This window comes from Neolamprologus multifasciatus, chromosome 3 (assembly GCF_963576455.1).
Source record: "Neolamprologus multifasciatus chromosome 3, fNeoMul1.2, whole genome shotgun sequence".
NCBI classification, from domain to species: Eukaryota; Metazoa; Chordata; class Actinopteri; order Cichliformes; family Cichlidae; genus Neolamprologus; species Neolamprologus multifasciatus.
Window position 1 is genome coordinate 33,200,055 of NC_140441.1, and position 20,446 is coordinate 33,220,500.

The following is a 20,446-nucleotide window of genomic DNA, read 5'->3' on the forward strand; positions in this document are numbered from 1 at the left end:
CAATTCCAGGCCCTGAATACTGGTGTCCCTGCAGGTTTTAGATGTGTCCTCGAACCAACACAGCTGATTTAAATGGCTAAATTAGCTCCTCAACATATCTTGAAGTTCTCCAGAGGCCTAGTAACGAACTAATCATGTGATTCAGGTGTGTTGACCCAGGGTGAGATCTAAAACCTGCAGGGACACCGGCCCTCGTGGACTGAGATTGCCCACCCCTGACTTATACCATAGATGAATCCACTAAAAATCACAGATTTCACTAGCTGGGCCCACGTCCTCGTTTTAGGATTGACAGCGTTTTAGTAGGTAAGGGTGAATGCTTGGACATGAATTGAGCTGCGGTTTGGGGAAGGCCTCGAAGGGGACTGGCGACGGCTCCCGGGCCGGGCAGATCCCCATGTACTAAATTGAAGTGAAGAAGTTAAAGAATTGAGAACAAGGAGGGAGGGAGGGTGGGGCATGTAAGCGAGAATGAACAGTTGCAGAACTGGGGGAACCTATATAGATGGCAACCGGAAGGAGCGTGTTTAGAGGCGTGGTCCCGCTCCTGAAATTCAGATACATAATCTCCAAAAGTTTGAATCTTGGGTCAGAGATCAAATTTTTTGAAAATCTTGAACATGAAAATCTTCAAGAACATGATCATTCGAAAGATGTCATGTAGGATTTTCAAACTGATACAACAGGTGTATACACTAAGAACCTTGTATGAGTTTGAATCTAACTCATACAACTCTAACTCGAGGTCAGTGATGAAGTTTTATCAAACTCTTAATGAAACGGAAATTAAATGTAATTTATTCAACTTCCGCTGCATTTTGTGTCCGTTTGCAGCGTTTTTCTATTTGCTGGTGTTTTCTTAAGTTGCAGTCCGTTTGACCTCTCAGGACCTACGTAAGATAAACCTAACTTTGTGAACGTGATAACTCCAGAACAATGCGACGTAGGATTACCAAATTGTTACCATAGGTGCTTGTAGTAGAAGCTAAAAGGGAAGCACTGATGGCCACCTAAAATAATGGGTGGGAATAAACCAGGTGCATTAAGTTCTAGATACAGTGTCGCTACCAGAGATGATCTCGGCGACTCAAGACAATGCTTGTGATTCCAGAAAAGTGATTCCAGAAGAGTCTCCTCTTTTACGGAGGCTGCATCAAGCTGCTTGCTATGAAGTTTGTCTGTGAAGAAATTTTTTTGAATGATGGAGCAGCCGCACTCCTGCGTGTGAAAGGATGAACTCTAACCTGAGCGTCATTCTGCAGAACGCTTTACAGAACCGGGTCATTTACGCATATTTACTTGACTCTGAAATTCCCAAAGACTGCTTTTGATGTCGGTAAATGAACGGGGTCGTTTCCTTTCCTGTCTGAAGATTTTCAGATGTGGGTGAAAGAGGGGTGACGCACTGCAGAGGACACTGGAAAGCACAAAAAGTCCATCAAGCACTGTTTTTTGTTTGTTTTTTTTAACAGCTTGTTGTGCTGTTGCATTTTGACATTCTAAAAAAGGACATGCTACAAATCAAGTTGTTTTGATTGGATCTACTCATTGGAAGGATGGTGGTTTGGTTCTGGTTCCTTCAACCTGCATGTCAAAAAGTCTATGGACAAGATCCCGTGAACGTTAGATTCAAAGTTCTTGGTATGGAAAAAAGCACATGTGTGGCTGAATGAGCCTTTTGTAAGAAGCTGCTTTAAGTACATTTACCATTTGATTGAAGTTTAGAATTATTCTATATACGTTCTTTGTACATTATTTATAAATAATAAACCTACATTTTTTCATGTATATAATGCATTCTTTGCCTTCCGGTAAATTTAAGATTATTAAATGCCACAAAAATCAAATATTGTACAAATGATTCACTCTAGAACAAAATACATATGTTAGGATAATTTGAGTCCTAAGTCTTTAGGAGTTTATGTGCTAAAATAATTTTTTAGTCTATTTCATGTTTTATTTTCAGATAGACAGAAAAGTAACCTACAATATTTACTGTGTCTGTAGTGTAGTTGGTATTGTTGGAGAGTGATTCAACAATTCAACAAGAATTTAAAAAATTATGTATTGAGTAAAAAAACTTTTAAAAGCCACAAAAAGACACAGGAAGTGCTGCCGCTCCTCTCTGGGGTGTTAACAGACCATAATGTTCCCTGTGGCCTCGCTCCATCTGGACGGTATAGTGCAGTAATTACTGTAGCAGAGCAACATAATAAACCAAACTTGTTATCAAAAATGACCTGACAGCGCTTCAAATCCTTGGTTGTATTTTTATTGTGTCTTTTCTTTAAATGGAAACTTGGAAGTTGACATGAAATTTCATTCATAGTGTTTTTTATTCTTTCTTTAGTAGTATGAGCTGTAGTATGAATGGTATAAACTTCAAATTGTAGCCAGCCAACAATGAATCTCTTTCACCATCTATTGATTTTTCAAAATAAAAGCTCAAATATGTCTAACACTGATCCAACCATTTCCTCCAGCTCCTGTTTTTCTTCCTTTACTATCTCCTTGTTTGTGCTCCTTATTTAATCTACCTTTTTTTTCTTAAATCATTCTCTGCTCTTCTACCTCTTCACCATCTCTACCCTTTATTTATTCATTATTTATTTTTTGGCCAAACATATTTTGGTGAAAGAAATTAGGGCAAATATATGAAAAGCCTGGCCGTTTTCAGTGTTTGATAATGAAAGGGGTGGCAGAGGTCAGAGTGAAAAGCAGAGGAATAAAAAAAAAATGGAGGTGATGAATCAGTGAAGATGGAAACATAATAAGGAGATAAAGCAGAAAAAGAAGCATTTTGAGGCTCAAAGCAGCTATAAATGAGAAATAACAAATATTGTAGTTAGTGTAAAAGGGCTTGCTCATAGTGGCAAACTTGCAAAGAATTATGAGTCGATCATTCAGAAGTGACAAAAATGTTCGTAGGGACCAAAAACAGAGCTAAAGGTGTGTCAGTACTGGACCTGCAACTGGAAGATGGTCAGTTTCTACCTTAAAGCTTGTTTGGCAAAAACCACAAACTAGAAGCTTAACATAGAAGGAGGAACAGAAATAAGGACATTAATTGCAGAAAGAAAAAAAGAAGCATGAAAAGATGAAGATGAAGAAAAGAGATGAGCTGAGGTGGAGAAATAAATGATGAAGGAAGATCTGGGAACGATGGGAAAGGTAGTTGAGGGATGTGTGGATGAAGTGGCAGATAGGGGATGGAGATTTTGTGTGTGTGTGTGTGTGTGTGTGTGTGTTAGAGTGCATCTTAATCAGCGTTAATTTCACAGCAGAGTTAACCCAGTTGTCAGTGTGTTAGGCATTAAGGGCTGAGCAGACACTGTGACGCACTCACAATGAACACACACGCATACACACACAAATCAAGGATGTCTTTAATCCTTGCCAATTAGTACCCCACATGATTGTCTGAATACTAACGACCTCAGAGTGTGTGTGTGTGTGGGTTTGGTGTAATTGATTTCTGTGACGCTGCTTCGTTGCCTTTTATACCTTAGTAAACATTTCATAAACTTCACTCCGACTTCGTGACAAGTACTGTCGAAGGAACCTTTCTTCTTTTTTTGAATTTGTGGAGCAGGGACCTCATACATTAAGACAGCATCTTAAATGAACCAGGCAAATAAGCCATTTCATCAGGTCCAAAATATTTAAAGTTGCCTGCTCTGTTCACTGTTTCTCACAGAGGAGTCTCCGCTCGGACAAACCCTGCCGCCCGGGTTTCCTGCTCCGTTCCTGTTCGCTGACGGCCTGTCGTCAGTGGAGACCCTCCTCACCAACATACAGGTGTGATGCTGTTCTCAATGTCACTGTCGCTTTAACAGCCGCTGGGAAAAGGCAGCAGATGGACTCCAGGAGCACGAGGGACTTATTGCACTTTTTTAATGCTACTGCAAAGAACACTACAGCAATATTACATTAGGTCATATAATTCTTATGGTTGCATATGTTTGGAATAAGAAGCAAGACAGAATATGTGTGTGTGAATGAGAGGGAAGCAGGTGGAAAGGAGACGAGGTAGTGAGGGTGGATGAGTTTGAATACCTGGGGTCAACAAAGAGAGGTGACGAACAGAGTGGGTGACGAGGAGTGATCTGAGAGAGGAAGATGAAGAGGATGTAGATGGTGGTGCTGTTAAAAAGACAAGGTGGACACGATTAGAAATGAGGGACAGCTCAGGTTGAGTGGTTTGAAGACAAAGTTTGGACATGTGCAGAGGAGGGACAGTGGGTTAATGAGTTAAACAGTCACTTGAACATGATGCAACAGAACTGATGCTTTTGTAATGAGCACCAACTAAAGTAAGGAAACAAACATGTATGGTCACCATCTGTAATCGTGACATTTCTCTCCTCAGCTCTCTGTTTCACTAAAGAAGGCCTTGAAAAAATTAAAAATCGGTAAAAATAATATAATTTGGCAGATGCACTTTAACTTATACAAAAGAAAAATTCATATATACAAATTGGGATTTCATTTCATTTCTTTTTTTTCTAAGTACTCCTAATTTAAACACTGACAACACGGCAGGTCTCTGTCTCATCTGCACGTCCTGAGCAGTGTTAGAGGTTATAAACTCCAATCTGTGCACTCAGGGCCTGCTGAAGGTGGCTGTGGAGAACGCCCGGGCGCAGGACAAACAGATCCAGGCGGAGAAGAGGGAGCTGAAGATGGAGCTCTACAGGGAACGGGAGATGAGAGAGAGTCTGGAACGACAGCTCACCTCTGAACTACAGAGCAGAGGTTAGAGGAGAAGGAGGAGAAGGAGGGGGGCATTTGACAAGTTCTTTGAAGATGAGCCTCAAAAGCAATGTTAGAACATAAAGGGGCCGTTAGAAAGAATGGAAATTTGCCAGTGAGTTACATGGTAGATACAAAACAAGCTATCTTCTTCCTCCAGCCTCCATCCAGAAGCGGCTGAAGAAGGAGAAGAAGGCCAAGAGGAAGCTGCAGGAGGCTCTGGAGTTCGAGTCGAAGAGGAGGGAGAGAGTGGAGGACGCTCTGAAACACTCGTCCTCGTCCTCCCCTTCTCCTGAGCCGCTGCACACTGCCAACAACAACAACAACAAAAAGAACGGTTTGTTTTCTTGCCGCCTCCTACTTCTTCTTCTTTTGTCTTTTTAAATTCTTCCCATTGTCGCTTTAGCTCAAACTGCCTGGGTTTAAAACTGCTTAAATGTTTGCCTGTTAGATGAATGATTTCCCCCCCTTCAGCCTCTTGTTTACCCTAACAAGCAGCTTTAAAAGCAGAGTTACAGGCTGATGCTGTTTTTCTGTCGCCCTTCCATAAAATATGGAATAATCACCAGCAGCAGTAAACGTGCAGTTAATCTGTCTGCGTGGCACCGCTGCAGAAAAACAACGCCAGCACAGTTTGCAGCACTACGTCTCGTAGAAGCAGCTCCACGTTTGCTTCAGGTTGGTGTTCCTGTGCAGGCCGATGGCAGTGACTATGTCTGTTTATCATTAATAAGGAGAAAAGAAGCATAGCAACGCCCACCGATGTAATTCTCACGAAAAAAAAAGAAAAAAAAAACACTGTCTGGGGCTGGACCCTCTGTGGATCCGGTTTGTCTTTCACCTGCACGCAGTTACAAGGTGCTGTTTGTTTTTTATTGGCCGACCCACTGAGACTCTGTCTTGTCTTTGTGTTGCAAACCAGACGCTGCTGTAGCCGAGGACAAACCTGAAGTTAATGGGAACCAGCAAGACAACGGCGCTGTACAAGGTATCCACACACACAAGCGCGTGCTCATTCAGACACAGTCACGCCGATACACACACGCGCAAACAACATGACGCAAAGTCCCATACGTTAACAGACACACACATGGCAGGCACATGTGTGTGTTGGGGCCCATTTGAGATTAGTGGAGACGTTAAGCAGGCGCAGTGGCCTCCCTTTGATGTGCACCTCAACAGACATGCATGTGACGACTGTAAATATTTCACAGAGTGTACGTTTAAGTGTGTGACAGCTGCATGTCAATACGCAGGGCTTTAAGCTCTCCGTGCTGGAATTCCAGCGTGTTTTAGATTTGACAGTAAATAATATTCATGGGAACTAATCCTGCTTTTTTTTTTAACTGTCCTGTAGAAACACGTTTTTCTATAAAAAGACTAAAAGAACATGTCATTGAGATACCAACAACAAGAAGAACAGAGTGACTGAGCTACTTGGCAAAAGCGACTTTGTATCAAGGCTACTTGTTTGGAAAGTTCTTATTGGCCCGTTATTCTGCATAAACACTGTTGGGAAACCAACTGAGCAACAAACACTGAAAATTATACTTGCCAGCCACTTCTACTAGCAGGCTGGAGCTCCTTGTACCTTCAGAACAGCCTTCATTCTTCATGGTGCACATTTGACAAGGTTCTGGAAACATTCCTCAGAGATTTTGGTCCATTGACATGACAGCATCACACAGCTGCTGCAGATTTGTCAGCCATGATGTGAATCTCCCACTCCATTTAAAAACTTCTTCACCTTAACTTTATTTTTTATTTAGTTCTAGAGCCTACCCTGACCTTAATGGCTGAGAACATACAGGCTTTCAGCAGGTCATCTTGACTATGTCTGTATGCGATTGGCTGATTAGAGTTCTGCATTAGCAAGCAACTGAACAGGTCTATCCAGAGCCATTAAATGGAAGAGTTACGTCATCTCCGTTGATTCCAGTGGAGTTTTGTTTTTGGTTTTTTTTACAGCAATGACAGATCCTGGAGCCTTGCAGTAGTTCTGAAAGTTATCAAAATACGCTAGGTGCGCGATAAAGATATAATAGCACAGAGGTTTCAGATGCAGTGTTTCAACTGCCTTCTATGCACCTGTACATGACCCACGTGACAACCCTGAATTCTGAACCCCGGCTGACACAACTCTGACTTACTTAAGGGCTCTGGGTGTACCTGACAAAGTAGCTGGTGAGTGTACTAAGTGTATTTGTGTGCACATCTTCTTGTACTTCCATCTTTGTCTGGACCAGTTTAAGGTTTTTAAGAAATGTATAAACTTTTAGAAAAAGATAAACAATATTTTTGGATTATTTTAAAATCAAACTATAGGCTGAACAATTAAGAAAATAGGGACATGCTTATTAAAAAGCCTGTCATAGCAGAAGGTAGCTTCTGGCTCTTCCTGTCATTGGGGACTTCTTTCTCCCCACCATCATCAGGAGCTTACTCGGGGAGGTGGGGTAAATACAGAAAGTAAGAGGAAAGAGAGCAACAACATTAGAAACATCCTTGACAATCTTTTGGAAATTGTTTCAATTTTCAAAGACAAAGGACATTATTTAACAAAGATTTTGCAAAGTGAAGCAAAGAGAAAGATCAATCTTTAAGTCAAAACTTGCATTTATTTGAGTTTACATTTCTTCAAAAGTAGTGAGCTGTTCAGTTGGAAGACATTTTAATAGAGTGCAGACTTTCTTAAAAGCTTAGTCATTTAGAAAATTATTTGTTATTACTCAGAGCAAACACATTTTAAAAGGACTGTAGTAAGGTTAATCAGCATATTTTGAGAGTTGCAGAGTCTAAACATACAGTATGCCGGGTTATTTTTAGATGCCAGCAGCACTTGGTTAAAGAAAAGATCCAAGTCTGGTTTGAAGACAAATTCCAGAGTGAGTTTATTTATATTTCACTAAAACCACAGTCGTGTCTAACTCAAGCAAAACTGATTTCATGACCTGCGTTTAACTACAGCCTGGGCTCAAATGAGAGAGTCGCAAGCTCTGCACTCCTCCTGACAACTTCAGTTCAAGCTGCCTGAAAGTGAGACGACAGTTTAGTCAAATAGAAGGTTAAAGTGGGATTTGGCAGTTTAGGAAAAGTGACATGCCTGTTTTCTGACCAGTGCTACTGCTGTCGCTCTGGGGGTTACTAGACTTTGTGGATTTAGCCAGCTCCGTTCTGTGTTGTATGGTGGGAAAGCTTGTTTGCACCACTGTAAGAAAAAAATTACCCATCCACAAGTCAAACTTTCAGGTTATTATCTCAAAGTTTCAACTTCCTCGCTCTAAATTTTGAGATAATAACCTAAACTTTCAGCTTATCTATGCAAACAAGAAACAAGCTTCCATAACTGTCATACTGTCACTGGACTGTCGTAGCTTCATGGCTGCTTTCCAGCTTAAAATGAATAATCAAACGCCATCATGATCTAACCTACCCAATCCATTACCACAAATTTTACTACAAGAACTTATTAAAAATTATTAATACTCTCAACAAACCTTTAAATAACAAAGAAATGTTCATTTAAAATATATTTTTCAATGTAAAAGAGCCAAAATGGAACTTTAACAACACATTATATAGCCTGTCTGATTAATGTAACTCATAAATAAATGGCAATACTCATGTGGGCTTTAAATTTCTTCCACTTTGTTAGATTAAGTTGATGAACAGACTTAAAAGCACCACGATGTCCTCTGCTGCCCTGTCCTTCTGGCAGCTCTCTCCATCTTTAAAAGTAAAGTTTACATCCAGTAATGTTGTAAACTCTCTGTAAATACAGCTACAGTGCCGCTGTGTAGCAGAACAGATGGACACACATTTGTTTGGTGATGTTTGTTGAGTAGATTAGATTTTTTTCCCCATTGAATTAGGGCCTCTGCACATCAGACGCATAACAATTAGGCAAGCTAAAAATGTTTTAGACTCACCTGTTAATCACACGAACCACGTGATGTCACCGGACAAATTCAGAATAAACGGATATGCCCAATCAGACCACTGCATTAGGCAACAGGTGTGCTCGTAGCTCAAAACGTGCAACAGTACTGATTATACCTCTCAAATCGCTCTCTGCCTCCTGAAATGTGGTCCCAACTCTGAGCTCAAAGTGCTCCACTGACATCCTGAAATATGTACGAAAGCTTCAACTGCTGGATCAAGCCATCACATTCTCCCTGCTGCTGCCTTCTCCTGAGAACTGGATGAACCCAGAATCTCAGTTTCTTAATTTTCTTGTTTAGAACCATCAGGACCATCTCATTAACGCTTGGTGTCGATTTCCTTTTTTTATTTGTGTGCATTTTTGAGGATGATTTTTTAACAAAAACTAACACTTTTGGACAACTTCGGATCCAAAAAATTCAGAATTTAATGTTCTTGTTTTTTTCACAATGCGCTTGGTGTGTAACAGCCGTTGACGCTGAGGTGGTGGTGGTAAGACATGCAAGCAGCCACACCCAAAATGTAAAGAAAAATACATAGTACCACCACCTCCACAAAGTCCACCTTCTTGGACTGATGGTGCTCCTGAGTGTCGCTCACTAACGCTGCAAAGCAGAAGAAGTACCACCACCATCTCCAGCTGTGGTCCAGGATGAGAGACTATAACGGCGACCTGATCAGATGACCTTAAGGAAAAACACAAGACAGGAAGGCCTGGAGCTAGGTGGTTAAGTCTAGGCTCTTTCAAAATAAGAGCATGGCTACTGTTGGGATTGAATAGGCGATAGTAAATTGGTGATGTCTTTGGCACACACAGATGAAAATGAATAAAATGAGTGCCGACTGTTAAAAGGAAGTGTGTTGGTTGCGGGGTGGGACTGTGGGGTGACATTCGTTTCTGATTTGTTGAGCATCTCCGTGGGCTCGGGTGGAAAGAACGGCAGGCTGTAGCACATGAAAAATGAACTTGCTTTACTTTATTATTTATGAAACTGCCAAACAGACTTATTTACTTATTAATCAAAGGTGCACCTCTGCGGATGGATCCGGCCCACTTTAACCTCCGGCCGCAGATGAACATAACCTGAAGGAAGCGGCGCTGGAGTCTGACTGTTTTCAGGTGGAGGGGGTTGAAAAGTTGAGCTGAAGTGCAGGAAAGGTCCAAGTCCGAGTTATTGGTTTGGAAGTGCATTATGCCAATGAGGGTCCTCACAAGTACAGCGCCGGTGTGTGCGTCTGTGTTAGTATGCATGTGTTGTCCTCTTTCCACCAGCTGTGCTCAGTCCTCCCTGACATTGAAAACCTTCACTTGAAACTCAGCGTGTGTATAAATGAATATCTACAGGCGCACACCGTGTGTGTGTGCTCTGTACCTGTAGTTGTGCATTTCTGTGTGTGTTTGATCCACACTCTTGTGAGACAGGGAACTCTAATTAGCTCTCACTCCTCTTTAGACCCCTTTTAGATCCCCTCTCTTCTGCAAGCCAAGCACTCCGACAAACACACACACACACACACAGACCCACCTGATTTCATTAATGTTGATTGGCCCAGTAGGACCCCTTTACACACACACACATAGACAAATACACACTCATCCCTCCTGCCATAAAAGCATTTTGCACCTATGGTGGTTTACTTACACACAAACACACACACACCTCTCCCCTGCCTCTCTCACCTTCCACACTCTTAATTAACGAGTGAGGAAGAAAAGTGCTGAATACAAAGAAAGACATCGCATTACAATCAAAAAGAGAGAGAACGAAGGGAGGGAAAAACGATAAGCAAGGGAGGGAAAGCGAGAGAGGGTTAAAAAGAAAGGAAGTGAGATCCGTTTCATTTGGTTGTTAAAAGCTGACCAGGCTAATTGGCCATGTAAAAAAAAAAAGAATTGAGGGAAATTAAGACAGAGAAAAGGAAGTTAGAAAGGGGGAGAGGGTGAAGAAAGTGGAGAAGATTTAGAGGTTGCGGGGTGGGAGGCTCTGAAGGAGGAAGTTAAATGATTGAGATGGTGAAAAGGGGAAAACTGAAGGAATATAAAATAGAAACATGGCCAAAAGTAGGAAGAGAAATGGGAGAGAAAAGGAGATTTGGGAAAAAGAGGGATGCGAAAGGGGAAGGATTTGAGAGGGAAAAGGCAAATATGGGCTGGAAGGAGGGTGTGGAGTGAAAACAAGCAAGAGAAGGGACAAATAAGATGGAGGACGGAGGAAAAGGAGAAAGGTTTGACTGAGAAAGAGAAGAGGAAAATGATGTCAGAATGAATGAAAAGAAAGGATAAGGAAAGGTAAGTGGAAGAAAGGAAGAGGATAATGAGTTAAAAGCAGTAAAATGAAGCAGGGAGAAAAGGTTGATGGAGCGAGGAGAAGAAAGCAAAGGAAGACAGGGATAAGAGTAAATGTATGGAAAAAGAAGAGGGAAAAATTTAAGGATACCAGATGTTAGGTGGAAAGAGCAGGATGAGAGGGTGTCTGTGCGTATATGGACATCATTTTTATATGGAGTCCCGGACACGTGAAAGGGGAGCAGAGGAAGGGTTAGAGAAGAAATGAAACAGTGAGGATTAAAAAAGATGAACAAACCGGAGAGGAAAAGTGGGGTGCAGTAGAGGAAGAGGTGGGAAAGGAGGGCAGGAGGAGGAGGAGTGGAGAAGGTGGAGGAAGACTAAGCAGGTTCCTTGGGACGGAGTTGAAAAATGTGACCTTGTTCCGAGACCTGGTGACATTTTCTCCACCCTGCTGATAGACTTTTAACAAGGCAGGTCAGTGTCATTTTTAACTACGACAGCAAACGCACACACACACACACACACGTGCACGTGGGCTGGAGGTGTATTTTATAGTGACAGATAGAGGTGAGAGGGAAATGTACCGAAGCAGTTACAAAAAGGCAAGACTCAGACTCACAAAGACTCAGCTACTTCATGTTTCGTTATTTATTTTTATTTTAGCAGACAGATAATTTGAAGAAAAGAAATCAGTAATAAAACATCAGAGAAGAAAAAGGAAAAACGAGCGCTAAAAAGCGAGTTATTCTTAGTCTGGAAATGAATGTTTGGAGCAGAAACAGCCAGTAATTCACAGCTTCCTGGTTTTCTTTTGTCTTCTTTGACAATGAATTGAATATTTGGGCGTTTCGTGAACAAAACAAGTGATTTGTTGATTTGGGCATTGGGAAAAATGCGATGGACACATTTGGTGCTATTTTGTAAAAATGATTAAGTACTAGACATTATCATTAAGGGCTTCAAGTAACAATTACTTTTATTACAGATGTATTTTTGTTGATTATTTGTTTTTTCTTTCCTCGAGGAAAATATTGGAAAGCATTTTTGCCCAGCATGATGTGTTGGCCTAAGGTTTCATTTGGTTCCACCCAATAGTCTAAAACTCAAAATACATACACACAGTGTTGCAACAACATAATGTAATATTGATGTTTTAAAATGTTTGCATATTATCAGATTATCAATAAAAGTTTGGCGGTTTGCTTTCTTCTGAGCATCCACATGCTACAGCTGTGTTGACTGCACTTTGGAGGATTCTTTACTTGAAGAATTTCTGGCCTTCCACCAAAGGAAAAGTACCAAGACTGTGAGGAAAAGAGTCAATTTAAATTAAAGGTTAAATTTAATCCATACATATGTCTTTATGAATTATGGACCACAAACTGCATCTATAGATTTATGCTCAGGGACACACAATGTAGACCTTTATTTAAATATAGCGAGGTGTCGCGACTTGTCATTAAGGGTACAGGGAGAGTCATCATGTGGCATTAAATACACATTTTATACTTTATGGGGGAAAGACTTAAGCTGCGTTAATTTTATTAATAATAACTAAATGTAAATTTGATCATCAGACAATGAGCTTGAGGGTTTGTGTGGACGTCCTAACTGTTTTTTCGTGACTCTGCAAACTGAGACCTGTGCCGTGGACTTCAAAGTAGTCTACCAGTAATGAGCGCCTGGCCGTTCGGTCTCCAACTCCATGTCCACAATGCAGTATAATTTGACCCACAAATATCCCTGGAACATGGACTGATTTTCCTGACCATGGGCCTCTTGTGCTCTTCCTAAACACACACAGTTCAGTCAAACAGTAATACATCATGTATTACATTGAACTTACATTTGCTGAGTGGTAGCAAAACGGGGAAAAGTGGGTAATAGAATGGAGACTGTTCACTGTCAAATTCATCGAATAACGCACAACTTTTAGTTTGAAGCCAAAGTCACAAAGAGGTTGTGCAACACAGTATACTTCTTTGCAACCAATTTCATATAGTGACTACCAGCAACCTCCAAGAATACACATTTTATTCTAGGGTAGTTGTCAGTTGGGTGTGTGTGTGTGTGACCAAAACATAAAGTAGTGTTTCAGGAATGTCCTACTGGGAGGAGACCCCGGGGTAGACCTGTTTCTCAGCTGGTGCAGAGATGCTCGAAGGAAGAAGGTGGCTGGGGCGAGTGTGGTCTGGGCGTCTGGACCCAGACCCAGATAAGTGTCAGAAGCTGGATGGATGGATGGACATCGAATTTACCAAACACTGTTATACTTTCAAAAAAGCCCTTTACTTCAATGATACCGTACATAAAAAACAAATGCCTGCTTTTGCCCTTGTGGGCCACAAATGCAAGGCGAATAAGGGCTCGTTTGGTATGAATTTGCCTGCGGGGCCAATAATTTTGCAATTCCTTATGCAGAATCTTTACACACAAGTTCAATATTCAGGCAAAATCTCAAATTACGCTCTGGGTGCAGCTGCTCAGACATGAGGCTCTGCTGCTTTGCCTGTTTTATGTCTTTTGGACCGCTAGATGCACAAAACAAGACATTTATAGAGATTTCCTGGAACTGTGGGAACCTGGAATTGACATTTTCAAAATTTCCACCAAACAAAGAATAAATAACAGGTCAAAAATAAAACAGATTAGTTCCAGTGGACAGTGGAAAAATGAGCGCAGCCATAGAAAAGCAAGCTGATGTGAAAGTTTTTGATATTTTAACTGGAAGAAGTTACAGGTTCGAGTTTTAAGGACAGCACTGTCGGAGGGGATCAGCGCGGCTCTCCACTCTTTAAGTTGCAGGACAATTTTTAAGCACCGGGCCAAACCTGCTGCCTAAAGGAGAAAAAGAAAGGACAGGAGAGGACAGAGAGAAGAATGGGGCGGGATAAAAATAATATGAGAGTAACAGATAGAGGACAGGAGGGAGCAGAGGGGAGGTGAGGAGGAGGAGGGGATGCATGTAGAATAGAGGGATGAAAGAGGAGGAGAGGAGGGGGTTTGAGTGGATTGTGAAGTGATAAAAATAGGGAAGGGCAGGAGATGAGAGGGATGAAAAGGAGGGAAGGCAGGGAATATGAAGGAGGAAACGAGGGGCGAGCGCGAGATGAAAGAGAAAATTTAAGAAAGTTTCTCTTTTTTTAAGTCCAACACAGAGACCGTGGGTCTGTTTCATATCCAAATAACAAAGAATCATGAGCAGAGGACAAAACGAGAGGGCAGGAAGATGACTAAGAGCTTGAAAAAAGTAGTAAGGTAGTAGAGGGCAGGAGAAAGAGAAGTGCAGGGTGGAAAGAGGAGGGAGGGCAGGTTTATGGTTGCTGTTATGCAGAAATGTAAACACTTTGCAACGTTCGCAGAAAACAATGACACCGCAGGGAGAGGAAGGTTTGCACACGTGTGTGTGTTCCTGTTGTATGCATGCGTGTGTTCGGGGTTTTAGTGTGCGCACGTGCTCCTGTGTGGGTGGGTGCAGCAACAGCACTACGGGGAGCGGAAGGAGAACGACGGAGGTGAAGTGAGAGGGAGAGAAAAAAGAGAGGAGGGAGAGTCGACCCTGGCAAAATTGGAGAGACGAGATTTCTGTCGTAAACGGCATGAAGGGAGAACAAGTGAAGAAAAAATACTTCCTGCTTTAATGATCATAAAGAAAGGGTGAAGTTCCTGTGCAAACGTCTCATTAGACTTTAAACTCTGCATTTTTAATGCGCTTAAAGACACTTTAGCTCAATTTTAGTTGCTACAAGTGGAAATTTTAATTCATATGGCCAATTTTTGGAGGAAAATGTTTACTGAGTTAGCCTTCAGGGAGTATAAATATGACAGTGGGGGTAGGAAAGAAAGGGGGATAATGTGTCACCACCTTCTGGATTTCTGTTTTAGGTTAGTGCAGTCGTTCCCAAGCTTAATATTAGCCAATTTCTCAATCTGGAAATAAAAACAACAAAAACAAGTTTTCGGCCATACCAGCTCCCCATTTTTACTTGCTGATGATTTACATACTGAGGTTGATTCCCAGCTTTATTGTCAGCAGTTCTTAGCCGCTCCTCCCTTTAGTTAATTATAGTGTTCAGTCTTTGTTATCGTCATCACCATGCTGGCATCACCAAGATTGTGAAAACGCTAACTCAAGAATGAGTATTTTCAAATGAATAGCATAGATGCATCTACTGAAAATCACAGAAGAGTTCAAACCTCATTGACCTTGAGTTCAAATCAAGCTCAAGTTTTCTCAGAATCTTGTGAAAATGATGACTCGAGAAAGATTGAAGAACTGATACCATGGGTGCATCTACTAGAACCATGTTTGAACCATGATCATAGTGCATCATATACACACTATACAGCTTACCTGTTGCTCAATAAAGAATTTTCAGCTCCTTGAGCAGTTTTGCAGTAGCTGGACGGGGGTATTTGCATTATATAAAATCACTCCATTGGCACATTTGACGGTCAGACAAACTAGCTCAAGGTATTGCATTAAGAAGGTAAAAAAAACATCATTACAATTTAAAACTGGCTAACCTTTTAGCATTCATCTGCTCTGTAGCAATGCATTTAGAGTTAGGAAATGGGTTAAGTCCAAGTCACACAGACCCCTAAGTGATGCCATGACAGCCAAGAATCCTCACAGACTTCAGCAACTGGTGAACAAAAAAAAACTTTCATTCACGTGGGCTGTTGGTGTCAGGGGATACACATTTTCCCCCAATGACTGGTGGTTTCCAGGAGGTCACAGACTGGTCTCTAGGCCTGTGTAGCAGCGGCCTTAGCTTCACATCTACCCCTTTATAAGGATTTTTTTCCCCATTTGGCAGACTTAAATGGAAATTTCATAGCAGAAGAAATCTAGTCAAGAAGAAGAACTGTTTTCCAAAACAAGTTTTAGAAAATAACTTTGACCTTAAAGAGCAACTTATCTCCAACCTTATCCCTAAGTGCTTGGCCTGGTAGATGTTAAGGGGTTAATATTTTGCCAGTTGTATGTGAAGCAGTTTTTTTTCTCATTAAATTATTCCATTAATGTCATTTTAAAGGTCTGGCAAACAAATTATTGTTCTGCCATCTAAATGTATAACCTGGGCTTTTTGCAGTCTGCTGACCTAGGACTGAAACATTACTAAGGAGACAGACACAAGATGCACATAGATCTTCTTCTTTATGATCTGCATGTTTGATTTTGCATAGGTTTTATGCCAGATCCCCTTTGTGATGCAGCCCTCCCCATTTATCTTCCATAACTTTATCAATGGTTTGTTTTACCAAAGAAACAAGTTCTTCAGTTATTTTAAGGCAATATCTAAATTTATTATCACTGGGATATAGGGATTGCTGGAATCACCAGTCAAATATGATAGAAGCTGAGAGTTTTCGGACTTTGTGCCAAAGGATCCCCCCCCCCCCCCCCCCCCCCACTCAGTTTTATACTTTTACCAAGATATTTGCTGTTCTAGAATTTTCCCAAACATTTTGGTTGTGGCAGGCCTGGAGACTATCCCAGCAGTCAAAGGACGACACATGGGTTACACCCTGGGCAGGTTGCCAGTCCATTGCACCCATGAATTCCGATAATTGTTGATTCAGGAATCTTTGAGTGCTATGCTAGCTGCTTGTATGAATCAGAATCAGAATCGTGTTTATTGGCCAAGTATATGTGCAGACACATACGAGGAATTTGGTTCCAGTAGATGGTGGCTCTCAAGCACAGCAATGTAAATCACACACACACACACACACACACACACACACACACACATGTCTATATATATACATTACACATGCATACACATACATACACTGTGTAAGCTGTGTAAACCAACTATAAATAACTAATCTAAACTTATATACATAAAATACAGAAATGAAATGAGGTGGAATGAATGAAAGGGTATGCTACCTTTTTTTTCTTTTTCTTTTTTAAATGACGTGTTTATGTTTTTGCCTAGAATCGCGGCCGTTTCTGAAGACACCCATGATGTTCTAGAGGGAGACTCCGCCTCCAGAATCCCGGCCCTGCACAGAAGAACTCCACCAGCCCACTTCCACGGCAGCCTGGATCACCACAGATATGACCTCCCCAGGCGGGACTCTATCTTTGCTGCAAAGCAACCTTTTTTTGACGTTGCTATGATAAAAATGGGACTACTAAGAGACAAACTCCCTATCTGGACGTACTTTGGGGCCTGTCTCTCTACCTTCTCTTTCTCCTTCTTCTTCTTTTTAGACAAACTTCACTCCATTCATTCCTCTTTATCTGTCCTTGCAGCAGAACTTGTTCCTCATTTGTTTCCGAAACTGAAAACTGAAAGTCATTCCCAAGGATTTGAAAAAGAAAAAAAAAAAAGAGGCAGCAAGATGTGAATGGGCTGGATGACATCAACATACTCTCAAATTTGGACAGATGAGAATCAACATGGTTGGACATAATTTAGAAAAATCAGTTAAAAGAAAAAATTCCAAGGCTGTTGATGATTTGCAGGAGCTAAAAAGTTTCAACTCTCGCTCTCTGAGTGTGTCGCTGGACAAGAGAAACAAAAAATACACAAATAAATAAATAAATGAATAAAAAGGAGGCATGTATAAAATATCAGGAAGGAAAAAAACTGAAGATAAAAAGAGGAAAACAACTTGGGAGGCTATTTCTGTCTTGTGTTTCATTAATTTTTATTTTCCGTACGGGGACTGAAAAGAATGCATGGGAAAACTTTTGTGTTGTTGTTTGGCTTATTTTAACCTCCATACACTCCTTAACTTGAACTCTCCGTTTTCTTCCCCCTCTTATGAACTCCCTACCACCTCTTCATTTCATTTCTACCTCTTATTTTTTTAATCCTTTTATTAAACCCCTCCCATCCTTCTGTATATTCCCACTGTCCTCTCTTTCATACTTGTTTTTTTCCCCTCTACCTCTTCGACGTCTTCTCTCTCCCTCTCTCTGTAAAGGAGGCATTACTCTGAAAATGTTGGATGCAGCTTTTCGATGTATGAAGTATTTTCTATCACCCTTAAAAAAACCTATGGAATCAGTTTCTGAAACGATGCAAGAGTTGAAAAAAAAAAAAAAAAAAAAAAAAACAAAATGCAAAAAAACAAAAACTGTTTTTTATTGCAATGGAGTGATTTTTAGACACATACTATCCTAAAAGTATGTCGAATTCTCTTCCTCTACATTTGACCTTTTCACATTTTGATGCCCGTTCCTGTTACCAGGAAGTGTTAGTACAGTTTCTGTTGTTTGTCAAACTAAAGATGGGGAGTTTATTTTATTATTATTATTGTTGTTATTGTTATTATTATTTTTAACTGCCCTGAAAAAACAGGTTTATGAACTTTCTATAACTCATTCAGTTTTGCTCCTTTTCTGTTGGATTTGAGAACTTTTCAGTGATCAAACATACCGCAGGTGAAGACGCTCTCCTGCAACATCAAACACCAGAAAGCGTTCACTTCCTGATTTTCTGACCTACTAAGAGTGCAGACTGTGTTGAAGTTTTGTTTATTCCACTGCGTGTTTTGTTTATTTGTTGAATTACTATTTGAAAAGTGTACGGGAGGAACGAGGGAGGGCTGGGCCAGGGTGGGTGGGCTTAAAGGGATATTAAGTGTAGATAGAAATGACATTCAGCGTTTTCTTGATTTTTGTTTTATTATGTTTTTCTCCTGATGATCTCTCAGTCTGTCACTGTTCTCTGGGTTTGAGCTGACTGCAAATATACAGTATTATAATGACTGCTGTCTCCTGGTGTTTTACATCATGAGTTCATGTACGTTGCTGACTTTATGTGAACGGCATCATAAGCTAATACAATCTAAACACTCTGCAGAGTTTTGAACCGTAAAGTCCTACGAACTGTGACACCACACTTTCTTGTATTGAGTTATCCTTGCGTTTACAGAATTTAATGCTCTATCACTATGTTTTTTACAGACATGGGGGAAAAAACTACGCAAAGCAATTGCGCTCAGTGTATTTCTGGTGGCTTGAGTATTTTTAAATTGGATGTAATGAACGAACAGCAAGGCATTGCGTCAAGCATGTCTGATTACTAGGAGTTAAATTCAGATGAAAACAATTACGATTTCATCCTAGGCACCCATGGAGAAAATAGTGGGTGAGGTCACAACGGCTGTGTATGTCATTATTATGCACTCCAGGACAGAGGTGAGTAATTAATTTCCCCATGAGGGCGCACATGAGAAACTGGGCCGCACTAGTAAGCTCAACTAAATTCTACTTAATATTAATTTGATCTCCTTATGTTGTTTGTGTGGCCCTTCACAACAGTCCACATGGGACTGTTGTGGAGGGCCACACCATGTTTCTAATGTAGGCCCTTGAGAAAATGAACTCTGTCCTAGAGTGTGGATAAATCATGTAGATAGCTACACACCTCTCACAATGTTTTCTTTGAAGCTTCAGTTGCAGTTTTTTAGTGACTGCAATGTTAGTTTTTTTAGACAAGAAGTTTCAGTAGTTGAACAGTGTAACAGACTGATCAATCAATCTAATATAATGAAGTTGAGAAACTTTCCAAGCTTTTAATTAAAATAATTAAAAGTAAATGTCTGAGGACAAGGAGAAAGAAAGAGTTGAGCCAGAAATGCCCAACGACAGACACAATTTTTGATTACAGATTTGATCATTATGATCCAACTTTTTGCTTTTTGTATTTATTTTCACCACAACATTTTATCTTGTTATAAATCAAGCACACCCGCCATTTTTGGAGGAGTATTTTTACACTCACTCACTGTTTACGTCAGCTTTAGCCCATTTGAAAATGGAGAAATCTTTGAAGGTTGTCTGTTTGGGTCTGTCTTGAATCTTTCTGTTTGTTTGTGTCACTGATGATTTCACACCACTAGAAACTACTCAGTTAGATTTGGGAAAAAATCATCACAGATGGTATTAAAGTCAGACATAGGACATGAAGTTTCACTAACAAGTTAATTAACGTGTAATTAACAAGTTGTGACTTACATCTTGTTAATTAAAAGTCATCAGCCAGCGAGCACACCCTGAATAGTCCTCCTCAAATTTAAGATAATCAAAATTTTAAAAATGGACTTCATTTTTTATTGAGATTCTGTGTTTATAGATGTAGGGCAGTGGGCGATTTCTTCCATAGACTAATACAGGACAAGAAGTCTTTATGCATCCACAGCCATCAGCCCCTGCTCACCATTAAAAAGAATGCAGGTTAAACCATTTGTTTGTTTGTCAGTGGTGAAAATACAAGAGTTTCCACAAACCAAGCATGGTTATTGCTATGGTGCTGCTTTGCCTCTTAAAAGCCTCCAGACCATACTATGTGCTGGAGATTGTCAGGACTAACAGGAAGAGTTTTGCTCACGAGCAAATAGGTTACTGTTTCATTAGCATTTCATGTTTTGCCATGAGAACAGGCTGGCTTTGGTCTTCAGATGTCTGAGCGTCTCTCATCCGATCTGCTTCTGGGG

At 40.7% G+C, this 20,446-nt stretch overlaps 2 protein-coding genes across 3 annotated transcripts in view; both read left to right on the top strand.

Moving 5' to 3' along the window:
• dachb (dachshund b) overlaps positions 1-18,715 on the top strand; it is a 129,084-nt gene extending 110,369 nt beyond the window's left edge. Inside the window, exons 8-12 of one of the 2 annotated variants that reach the window (XM_085153514.1) lie at positions 3,698-3,798; positions 4,608-4,755; positions 4,913-5,089; positions 5,675-5,740; positions 16,933-18,715. In XM_085153514.1, coding sequence (XP_085009640.1) covers positions 3,698-3,798; positions 4,608-4,755; positions 4,913-5,089; positions 5,675-5,740; positions 16,933-16,970 — 530 coding nt within the window. In that variant the 3' untranslated portion in view covers positions 16,971-18,715. Of the gene's footprint in view, positions 1-3,697; positions 3,799-4,607; positions 4,756-4,912; positions 5,090-5,674; positions 8,827-16,932 lie in introns of those variants that run through there. The other variant, XM_085153512.1, reaches the window with a different exon arrangement.
• The window catches only part of LOC146522634 (uncharacterized), a 518,363-nt gene that overhangs the window by 286,221 nt on the left and 211,696 nt on the right, over positions 1-20,446 (top strand). The gene's annotated exons all lie outside the window — the stretch shown is intronic.